General features: G+C 34.8%; 2 protein-coding genes across 3 annotated transcripts; both read right to left on the reverse strand.

Moving 5' to 3' along the window:
* Positions 1–953: 953 nt before the first annotated feature.
* On the reverse strand, positions 954–6,178 carry LOC130821263 (cysteine-rich and transmembrane domain-containing protein WIH2-like). Its single transcript, XM_057686950.1, has 3 exons — positions 5,942–6,178; positions 5,559–5,841; positions 954–1,972 (listed from the first exon to the last, which is right to left on the reverse strand). Exons 1-3 carry the CDS (start codon positions 5,982–5,984, stop codon positions 1,924–1,926), a joined length of 375 nt encoding a protein of 124 aa, XP_057542933.1. The 5' UTR covers positions 5,985–6,178; the 3' UTR covers positions 954–1,923.
* A 1,563-nt stretch (positions 6,179–7,741) lies between these two features.
* LOC130821262 (uncharacterized) lies at positions 7,742–12,204 on the reverse strand. 2 transcript variants are annotated; one of them, XR_009045318.1, is made up of 5 exons: positions 11,872–12,200; positions 10,038–10,136; positions 9,834–9,942; positions 8,261–8,453; positions 7,742–8,174 (listed from the first exon to the last, which is right to left on the reverse strand). XR_009045318.1 is itself a non-coding variant. In XM_057686949.1 (5 exons), exons 1-5 carry the CDS (start codon positions 12,054–12,056, stop codon positions 8,061–8,063), a joined length of 585 nt encoding a protein of 194 aa, XP_057542932.1. In that variant the 5' UTR covers positions 12,057–12,204; the 3' UTR covers positions 7,742–8,060. The 2 variants fall into 2 exon arrangements, 1 of the variants encoding a protein (XP_057542932.1); XM_057686949.1 differs by having other exon boundaries at positions 8,376–8,453; positions 11,872–12,204.

A 12,204-nucleotide genomic window follows, 5' to 3' on the forward strand; every position in this document is an offset into this window, starting at 1 on the left:
TTAAAAGGACAGAGCGAGTGATTAACAGGGCTAGGTAAAATGAAGTTTGGGTTTCATAAGATTAGTCATAAGGACAGGCAGGCTAATATAGAATATGGAGATCGTGTTTTAATATCTATAATGTAGTTATAATGCCCATTACACGTCTCTGTTTATATAGAAACCAAATGTAATTCTCTCTTTCTTTTGTGCCCATCAACTGCACAAAGTTACGGTTAAATATGAACACTCACGTCTTAACAAAACAAAGGGTTGCGTCGCGAACAGATGCACAAGTTTAGGTGCTCTAGAACAAGCACACCACCTAAAACAAGTTCCAGAAGTTTCTACGACGCAGAATCTCCAGTAAAAATGGAAACAATTGTTAAAAACTACTAGGTAAAAGTAAGTTTTTTGTCGGAAACTACTTACGACATGTTAGAAGCAGACAAAAACAGTGTTGAATGCATTGAGAACATCAATTCTATCTCAATGTTGTAATATTTAGTATAAAAGCAACACTCTTTTATTGTAAGTGTATGCAAATACACTGATTTATGAATCTGATATCAATCTCTTACACTACTTTTCTCCTTATATTCTCCCTACCTTTTAAAACGATAATTATTTTTCAAAAACTACTACCTAAAAGATAGTTCCTTTATCGAATACTACCCACTGACAAGTCATTTAACACTTCAACTCTTGTTAATAGAGGCACGTGATTTAATTTTGTCTTTCAGGAATTACTCTAAACATCTTAATCTAAATAAATTAAAACTCCAATTCGTTACCCTAATTGCCGATTTCTTGTTCAATTAACATAACTTCTTAGTAGTTTCGCAGGTTTTCCTATGATGATCCAAACAGTGAAATATCTATAGATGATAAAAATATAGGCAAAAACAAAACTATACTTGATAGAGTAATTGTTTTTTCAAGTAGTGTAATAATCATCTAAAAATAGTTGCTTTTGAAATTTATTTGTGATTAGATGAAGATTCTGTTTTTCTTCGTCAATACCTTTTGCCAATTTTTTCAGATCTATTCATGGATATATGACATATAAGAGTTTAGATGAAGAATTTTGTTAATTTAGGAAGAAATCTGCAATTAGGGTTTTTACTTCAATGAAAACGAGTTTAGACTTTAGGGGTAATAAATTGGGAGTTTAATTAAATTTATGCATAGTACTTTTCGAAAAACAAAATTAAGCCACGTGAATGCTTTTCCTTTGGGTAGTATCCGACAAATTTGATGAAAATAAATGTGATTTCATATGAACAGATGGAGTATCTTTTATGAGTAGTGACCGACTCTACAAGTCCGAGTCTCAAGCACCTAACGATGCTTTGAATACCACCGAGGCCCTTCGGCTAAAGATCATGGAATAGGAACAGGTACCAAAACCGGAACATGATTCCGAATTCGAATAGTCGATCAGAAGAAGATTCCTAGAGTTGCACGGTCACACCACCCCGAAAGAAAGATGCGTCAAATTCACCATGTTCGTGTATCACATACAAGTACTTGTATATACTCCGTATATACGACGTATAGTAACTCTAATGATGTAAAATACACAGTACTAGTAAGTAATTAGGATAAATATTACTCTCTTAAGACAGTATTTTTTGATGAAACTTAATCCTAAAAAGTGAGCTGATTTGCACTTAAACATGGTCTTGGGTAGATTTATACAATGGGCACATTGAAATGTTTGAAAATGCAAGAATTTTCATAGATTCTAGGATTACTTACAAATTTTCGGTACACCTCACACGGCACAACATATACAGATCTGAGATCCCTGTACTAATATGCTCTCTTCACAAATTTAAGATAGCAGATATCAAGATTCACGGGCAAAGTTGCTCGTAATCGAACATGACATTCAGAGAGCCATCGTTGCATATCAACGAGAACCCAAAAGAACAAGGCGACTCAGAAGCAGCATTCTTCGAGTACACAGCAGCAACAGAGGGCAGCCAAACTGCAATAAAGTTGAGCATATGATGAGGAAAACCCGTATCGTGAAATCCAAGAACTACAACAGCAATGCAACAGGATTTTTTTTTTCTATGTACTGAAGAATGCTTAACATAGTTATATTTAGTTGTGGCAAAGATCGTTCCTAAGTGCTGATGCCCTCATCGTTCAAATAGAATTCAAAACCAAACTCTTTCACACCAATTGTTCATCTTTCAATACGCTTTACTTCATTTTTGCTCCACTAGAGACCCGTGTGGAAATTAAAATATAATGATTATCACACTTTAAATACAACTTTAAATACACTTCAAATACAATTTAAATATCATATAATTTACTTAAAGAAACAGACCGGGGAAACCGAAGCTTTAAAAAATAATGAGACCGGACCAGACCATAACAAATGAGTATTCGACAGACCTTTAACTAGTTTCAACTCTTAACAAAATCCCTTCAAAATCACACTTTAAATACAACTTCAAAATTTGCAACTCAACACTTGAAGAACTTGCCTGCCCTTAAACTGTCAACACGCTGCCTAGCCCTGAGTCACATGTCACACATGCTCAACCGGCTTACCAAAGAAGAAATTAGAAAAAGGGGACAGCTGTCTTGTAATCATTAATCATTAGATATTAAGTGCTTAGGTGTCTTAGTGGGTCTTGTGTTTGACTCCTATATAAGACTATCATTGTACATATTATGTTTTTGTCAAGAAAGAAATAAAAGGAAGTATTGGGCAGGAGCTTAACAGTGCTCGAAACTGTGTTACCTTAGTGTGTGGATTAATATTTTCTTTCTTTCTTTAATCTCTATTTCTTAATAACTCAATTTCATAGCAATCTGGACAGACGACAGAACTGATCTGTCACATCACTCAACAAAAATTAACGAAAGAATTAAATATATATATATATATATATATATGATTATCATCCGCCAGAGAAGGTGCTTCTCAGAGCATAAATCTTAGAGTAGGTTACTTAGGCCGGAGGCTCTATAAGTGAATGATTATCATGTAAGATTGAACCACTTATGTGGAGAGAGAAGTCTTTAACAAACGAATTTGAACGAGCATCCCATAGACCCTATTCTATATGGCTTATTTCAAGAAAAAAGAAGTTTAGATAAGATCAATAAGGTCGCATAAGGGCCAATTATGTAAAGCTTCTGACATATTTGAGGGTTGATAAGTTTTGACAAGATAATAAAGGCCAATGTCTTATGATAAGTTCGGATAAAAACCAAAAAGTTTAGACAAGACTCAATGAGTTCGGATAATTTTAAATAATCTATCACAGTCATACACCATAGTCATGAGATCAACCTTCATATCTTGATAGTTAAGAAGCACGCATTTTCCTAAATTGATCATAAATACTACCAGGAAGTTCCGCTACAACTTCATACCTATCGATGTACAGATGAGAACTGAGACCCAAAAGTATAAGATGCAGTCCAATGGCAATCAATTGAGAAAGGGGGATTGGTAATAATGCTATGTTATATTAGCCTCTTATGACAACGAGAAAGGGTGGCAGGCAGACTGTTGATTGCACCATATGACCTTTTTATGACATTTCAAAATTTTAAGAAAAAAATGCAGCAAAGGGAAAAATACATATTGAGAAGGTTTATCAGGAGAAGTCGATCAATTCATGACTATCTGGTTCTAAACATAATGCAAAAATAAGGCACAATCACCGTATCGTGAACATATTGTAAATGTCTTTGACCTTATCACAACAAAAATATAGGCCGATGCAGCCGTGAAACCATGTAAAACTGTGTTTTTGAACTACAGATCTCAATTACAGAATACTTTTGCTTAAAATTAGAAGCACAAACACAGAAATAACTTAGTAAAGGAAAGGGCATTATGAGAGGACCACTTTGATGAGAAGAAATATAGCCAAATTGAAGAAGAGAAAGAATATAGAAAGAGAATACAAACCTCTCCAAATTTTGCAAGTATCCTACCTTTTACTGCAATTTATACAAACCTTGTCTTCCATTTTCTATCTCAGTTTGCATTTCTTCCTTTTCATCTTCTACAAAAAAAATGGCAGTTGACACTGATAGCCATCACTCAGATGCTACAACATATACTATGGGTTCTAGCATAAAAAACACAGCTACTCCAAACCTACTTCAGCTGCAGCTTAATACAACAATTCCTCGAGTATTTTCTTCTCATTGATAGTGGATTTAATCTTCTTTTCAATGTTACGAGAAAAGACGGAAGTTATTCTCCAGTAATGAAACCAACTAAAAATTTTACACAGTTTGGCAACATTATGTGAGAAAAAAAAGTAAGATCTAAATGAAGTCTTGGAAAATTTGGCAGCAACCATGAGAAAGCCTCTTTGGGTAAGGTTCTACTAAAAAAGTGTTAGATGAAGTAATAAGTAATCACACCCAAAAAAGTGTGTTTACTCATAGATTCTACTGACAAAAAATCGAGAGTGATTAAGCAAAAGGGTTTGATGGGTTGAGCATATAAGAATTTACAAAAAGTTACACCACACTGCACCAGCTAGACGGATAGTGTAAAGGGAATATATCTGATGAGGAAAGGGCAAGATAGAAGAAATGACCAAGGAGGATGTTACATTTGTTTAGCTACCTAAGAGTCACCAAGAAAATGACACTTGAAAAAGTTTCTTGGCCTGAGTTCAAAGTTGAAGGGTTCCACACTATGTCTCGGATTATTCATTTTGCTTCACGTATCTGTGTCCAATCCTTGATCTTCGGACATTGGTATGGCATTTATACATTTCATTTTAGGTGTAGAATTGAATATTTAAACGTATTCGACACTTGGACACTTACCCGTATCCAACATCAGTACCCAAGTCTAACTAACATAGGTTCCACATTAGATAGAAATTGTAGTCATTAAAGTTCAATTGAATTCCCTTAACCTCGCCTAGTCACCTCTTCTTCGAGTTTCCTCTTCCATTCTTTACTGCCAATACTATTCTACTAATGGCTTTATTATCTAGTTATAGAACCTAAGAAAGACACCATCTTTCCCTTGCAAATAACTGAATCAACCCACACTGACATAAAGCCTCAATTCTTGAGAAATATTGAGAATGAAACAAATTCAAAGTCCACATGATCAATGCATAAATAAATACAACATACCTTGAGAAAAGGAATAAGAGACCATACCCATCAGAAATTAAACGAATTTAAAAAGAGGGAGAGAAAGACCAAAGTGGGTGGAGAATGATATGAGGAACCTAAATCAACGAGTTCAACGAGTTGAGATGATAGATAATCAGAATGAATAGAGAAGGAGAAATCATGAGGACGACTATTAGGATTGATTATGGTTCATGTAGTCCACTATAATCTTTTATAATTAGGCTTTGACATTATATTGTTGAATCATATCCACATACTTATCACTCTAAGTCACTAACAACTCAAATCTCACTTAACACCCAAGAATAAATTCAATCATTGCAACAAATCTCAATATACCCAATTTGCAAATCTAATGAAATGCACCACATGAAAGTCTAAGTCATACATGAAAACTTTAAATTAAACAAACATCGGAGAAATTGAAATCATACCATCCTTTCAAAAAAGAGAAACAACCATCCTCTTGATGATGGTAGTGTCCAGAGTGATAAACCTGGGTAGGTGGGTAAGGCTGAGGGGGAGGGGGAGGTGGAGGTGGAGGTGGAGGGTACCCATCATTGAAGTATCCCTGATACCCATCAGGTCGGTGCTGCTGCTGACCATATCCGCCATACCCTTGTGGTGGAGGATATCCACTATACCCTTGAGGTGGAGGGTATCCATCATACCCTGGTGGTGGTGGTGCTGTAGGCGCTGGATATTGTGTACCATACCCTAATTCATCATCATCAACGACAATATTAAACTCAATTAAACAGAATTAAACCAAAAACACAGAAGAAAATTAGAAAAATTAATCGACAATTGAGATTACCTGGAGGTGGGTAGGAATTTGGGGGAACTGGCTGATAGCTCATGATAGTTTGATGTATTATTCTCTTTCTATATATCTGTCTCTTCTTTTGTTCTTGATTTTTGTGAATTCAATCCGATTTATATACGCCTAAACTCATATAGTACAGTTTTGGCCTTCTGGGGGTTGGGTTAGGTTGAAGTCTGAAGGTTTGGTGTTGGAGAAAAAAATTAGAGATGGGACGGTTATGACCTATCGATTGCTATTCTACTTGGAATCGACGATATAGGCATAACCAAATTTATATGATCGGATTGTGAAATTGTGTAATTTTATATTTTCAGTTATTTATCCTAAGTGTTTTATTTTTTTATTGCATTTTTATTTTGAGTATGTTAACTTTACCAATTTATTCTTATTAAACTTAATTTTTTACACTTTTACACTTACTAATTCCATTTTACACCTATAAAAATTTAAAAATTCTACACTTTTCTTTTACACATATAGTCCCATTTGACCACCTTTGTATATTATTTGGACCCATTTTCACATTTTAACTGACTACTGTATGTACTTACTACCCGTTACATTCACTTCTTCTTCTCCCTTATGCTTCTTCGTCGGTCTAACCCTACCTCTCTTTGATGGTAGGTAGTTATAATAATCGATTAAGATGTGAAAAAGGGTGTTGTCAGCAAATAATATACAATGGTTGAATTATTTAAAAATAATCAATAGTAGAGATTATTCACAGCAAATGAATAATAGATAGGATTATCATGGATAATTTTTCCTTATAAAAAAAATTTGATATTAACAGGTGAATAATATAAAAAAATCACCCTTTGCAGAACAAAAATTCTACTCATTTGACTTGATTCAAATATTTAATGAAGTATTTGGGTAGGAATATCCCTAGTTTTGTCTCAAGGATAGTATTGATAAAAGACTAATTAATGATGTGTACCATGTTTAATTATAGTCATGAATAGTTTTTAAAATGAATTTGAAGATAAATTGTAAAATTAGAGTTGAGTTTTATTTGACTTAAAATAATAAAAAAATAAATAAAAATTAGTGAAAATTTAATGTTCATAGTCTGAAGATTAAGATTTGAGTTTAGGGATATTCACGCCCTTTGCTCCACTAAATTAAAAATTAACAGATGTATATTCAATATAATACATGTTTCAACATATTTAGTTATTAGTTATGCTAGCTGAGAGTCAGATCTAGTCGTAGTTGAAACAAATACCACTTCTTCAAAGCAAGATCTTAAGTTCGATTTTTACCTAACTCCGGTCTAACCTATAAAAGACAAAAAAAGCCATGTAACATGTTTATTTGACGAACTAGATTTTGATTACCAACTTTCAATGCATAAGATTGGATTGAGACTTCGACATTGCTATTGTGTCAAATGTGTTTTAGGCAACATTTTAAATGAATTTTCTTCAATCTTTTATTTCTGCACTAATGTTATAAAACGAAAGGCTAATTAGCATGTTTATACGCTTTTGAGCCATAATGTTATAGCTTCATCAATTCAGACATGCCCTGAATCAGGCAACATTTTACAGCCAAAAACATTCATCATCTTTTGAAAACTAAGCCTGGCCTAACACCAGTACACATTATCCACAATGTCATAAAACTTTAAGGCCTGCCATATACAAGTATAAGTATTTCTCCACTCTTGTTCTTTATTTTCTGGTTACAGATGTTCAAGCAAAATAAGGGAAACTAAATTTTGAAGAAATTGGCCGAATAGTATTGGAAAATACGTCCCATATGCGTGAAAATCGTGATTGGTAACAATGAGAGAACCTTTATGCATTAAGAAAGGAGCATAAAGAGAAGGACTACAAAAGGTTACTGTCAATAACAAAAACGTACTTCACATTAATAAATAACTCAAACTCGTCTTCAACACCATTTCTGCCGTGAAAAGTATAGCACTATAAAAGAGCAAATGAACCAAACTACAAGTCTACAACACTATCTGCCTACCTTTCAAGTATCAATTACAAGTGTCTTCAGTCCTTGATTCTCATTAGCAGACTTTTTAACTATGAACTCGTGAAACTGCAAAAGGCAAGCTGCAAAAGAAGCCGTTCTGTTGTCTGTTGAGCAGAAACTAACGCTTTTTCTTGTTTGCTTTGGCAACACTTGAAGGACTCGCAACAAGGTACACAAAAAGAGCAACTATGGAAATAACTGAGACTAAAGAACCATATGTAGCCAGTAATTTCTGCAAATAACAGTAAAAAAATGTATGAGTTTCACTTAAATAAACAATAATACAAAAACCGTGGTAACTGGTAATGAACTCCTTACCTTAACCTGAAAGATGAAGAAGCCGATCATTTTTCATCAACACAATGGAAATAAACAATCATCAGTAACAAAATAAATAATCATTTTAGGGAATCGAATGAATGTGTGTAAAGACACTCACCCAATCAAACTTAGCGTCCGGAGGCCTGTCCTCAAGGATATCCAAAGGAAATAATGGTGTGGAAAATGCTTCCTACACAGTACAATCAAAGTAGTGCACTTAATTCTTGAACAATCAAACACTGTATCAGCTATGAGCTAACAAACTAGTGCTCTTTCTAGTGTCTTTGTTTTGCTACTAAACCTATTATGGATGAATTGAACATTGTGATTGTGAGTGATTAGTTGTCTTCTAAACCATCAAATGTCTCCCCAATACAAGACAAAGTGTTCACTCACATGCATTCTGTCCAACCATGAAGGACGGGACAAATATAGTTATTCCTTTTTCTAAGTGCACAATTTGATTTGTCCAGGTGAATAGAAAAGAGGAGTCTAAGCTCCGAATGCGGGTAGTTGTAGTGTGAACATGGTGCACCCGATTTAAAATTCCCCAAAAGGGAAAATCATTTGAAAGTTTGACTATAGTCTATACACTAATTGGGAAATTCCACGTGGTAACCCTAAGGTTTTGGGTTTTCCACGTCGTAACCAAAACTTTTAAAAATCCACATGGTAACCTAACCCTGAAATTTACCAGCTTCTTCCACCGAGATCTTTTTGCACAGAAAACGTTAGCAAACGTTAATTTCGAAGCTTAAAGGCTGTTGTACGCCTATTTATGCGACTCACCATTTCAAATTCTATCAGTTTCAACCTTTTCAACCAAAACATAAACTCTAACTCTACCATCTTTTATCCAAATCACATAACCCTAATTTCGGGAAAAAAATGTGATTTGGATGAAATATAGTAGAGTTAGGATTTATTTTTTAGGGGAAAAGGTTGAAACTGATAGAATTTGAAATGTGAGTCGCATAAATAGGCGTACAACAACCTTTAAGCTTCAAAATTAACGTTTGCTAACGTAATCTGCGCAAAAAGTCACGGTGGAAGAAGTTGGTAAACCTTAGGATTACCGCGTGTATTTTTTAAAAGCTTTGGTTACCACGTGGAAAACCCAAAACCTCAGGGTTACCACTTGGAATTTCCCATACTAATTTTTTATAGCATTAGATATATACAATTTTCCCCAACAAAACTGTATATACCCTTATTCATAGGGTTATGTTGAAGAAGCACAATATTCCAATGCAGCAACTTCTTCTCGAGTAAAATTTACAAGCCAGCTCATCTTTAATCTTCAAGAGGAAGAGATATTTTGGAGGTTATAAATAGGTATCATATCAAAGCTACTCAGTTGAACATAACCCACATTAACATCTTATGACAAGTAATATTGACACGTGTGGCATACGTGTATGTGGCAAATTGCCAAGGATAATTTAGACCAGGTGAGACATTTTGCTCCTAAGTCACATTGAAATTAAATCCGTCTTGTTTTAATGAAAGAAGGTTTTAATTAGTATAATAAAGGACGAGTTTCTCAATTATCAAAGTATAACAGTCAAACCTGAAGAGCAGCTTTAGTTGGAACACGATATTTGACAACAGCCGGAGCACCTTGGAACTTCCCTTTCACTTTGGCTTCCAACTCAAAAGAGAGCGAAACAAGGGCACCACTGGAAACCAATCAAAGGGATCGATCATATTAACTATACAGTTCATAAAGTGTATTAACTTTACAAATTTTCAGAAGTTTTAATAGACAACTAACACGTCAAGCCTTTCCCATGAAGATGACGTTTTTCCATCGGTGACATCAAAAGCATCTGCAGGCCAACTATCATCACTCAAGCTTACATCATATGCCGCCCTAAAAGCATACAAAACATAAGTGTCATTGATGATAATCTAATCTAGAAGAAAGACAATCACACTAATGGGCAATAAGCTATTACACTACTGCACAGCACAAAATAGAGGTTAAGAACTATCAAGTAAAGAAAACAAGTGACAAACAATATAAAATCAAATTCAGATAATCCTCACAAGCAAGTGAAATGCTAGAAGAATTCAACATGCTCAAGTATTAGATCAGAAGATTGAGGATAATGACAACTACAAAAAGCCCTATAAGAATAATGGTGAACCACAAGCAAAATCAACAGCATTAGTTCCTTAATCATCTGCAGTTATGCTTGACCTTTACAATAAGTTATGAAGCTTGAGATTTAGTACTTTGGCACCACTGGTTGCTACTGGGTCTAAGCCACAATGCCTACTTATGAGAAGCAATCAAAGAAGATTGCAAAGAGCAATAATAATTATGTGCTGCAATTAAAAAGAAATCAAGCACGACAATGAGAACAATATGAAACTCTAGTCACCAAGGAGGGTGACATTCAAGGGATGTTGTTGGAGCATCACCACCATGAAAGGTGATTGGTTACGAAAAGAGGTAATTCAGTCTCTAGGGGGAGATCGTTGAATCAAGAGTCAAATCAAGGATGAGTAGGCTTGGTGCCCAAGATAAGAAATCAGAATAATGAGGAAGAAGTTGTGAACTGATTTGTTCTTTGATAAGCATGCCAACACTATGGTGCACAATCTAGTTTGTGTTTGATGCTTCTTCCTTGCTCCCTGAACTTATTGCTCGGACAGAGCACATGTGTCCGCGCAAAATCTGAAGATGAATTTTGTTGAAAACCTAGTGTTCCAAGGGGCTTGAAAAGGGCCAAATGGAGAGTACATCGGTATGTGTTACCTCCAAGATAAACTCTAGAGAGTGTGCAAAAAGGAAGAGCCACCAAGAGAAAGAAACAATTCAATCTTCAAGGGGTTTTGTGGTAACTAACAGAATAGTTTTCAATTCTTTAGAGAAGAGATTCAATGATCCACATAAAGAGCTATTGAGAGCTAAAAGTGAGCTAATCTTATCATGGTTCTACTTATGTAGTTGTTGAATACATAATACATTAATATAAAAGCTTGTGTTGGTTAAAGAAAGGTAACAAAGTTCCTCATAATTGTGTGCTGTGTTATTCTTGTTGAAGAGGTTTTGGTTGTTGTGTTTGTTGTTTGTATGTTCACTTCAACCCTAGTATTCCCCCAATCTTCATAAGAATCTATATCAGAACTGTAATAACTTGACAATTCAAGCAGTAAATTATAAACAAAAGATCTAGGATTAGTCCTACGCTACTCCCTCTATCACCCTTTCTAAACATAATGCACAACGAAGCTGTAAAAACACATTATCAGTTACACTCAACCAAAAAATTCAAATCGCAGACAGAAAACTTCAGTTCATAGTTTGATAATAGTTCATTCTAAAATATTCAAATTCAAATTCCTATTAAAACCTAACACACACACATACACACACACACACACACACACACAAAAAAAAAAAAAAAAAAAAAAAAAAAAGAGCATGAGTGAAAAGCATCCCCTTCCAAGGCCAAAATTTAAAACAATAACATACATCAAATCATGAACATTTAAAACAAGGAAGAGCAAAGATTGACGGAAGAACAATAAACTGAAACACAATCAAATAAATCTAGATCCAAAAGGGAGAGGAAGGAGTGGAAGATAAAGATGATTACGCAGATCCTTCGTTGTAAATGTCGATGTTGACAAGAACACGTTCAGCACCAGATTTGAGACGCTTCAAAGTTGCTTTCTTGTGTGCGACTATAAATGGAGCGTCGGAGGATGCGACTGCAGATGAGATGAAGAGGAGAAGAGAAAAAGAGATGAAGAGTAAAGCATGGAGAAGTCGATCCGCCATTGATGTAGCTGCGGTTTGCGGAGTATTCCTGAGTTGGTTTTCTATGTCTCGGGTTCAGTACACCAATTGAACATCAATGGATCTGTTTTTAATCGAACTCATTAGTCATTCTGGTCATCGGTCTAATGTGCTTGTGCTCCATAGATAA

The sequence above is a fragment of the Amaranthus tricolor genome, chromosome 8, assembly GCF_026212465.1.
Source record: "Amaranthus tricolor cultivar Red isolate AtriRed21 chromosome 8, ASM2621246v1, whole genome shotgun sequence".
Classification (NCBI taxonomy): domain Eukaryota; kingdom Viridiplantae; phylum Streptophyta; class Magnoliopsida; order Caryophyllales; family Amaranthaceae; genus Amaranthus; species Amaranthus tricolor.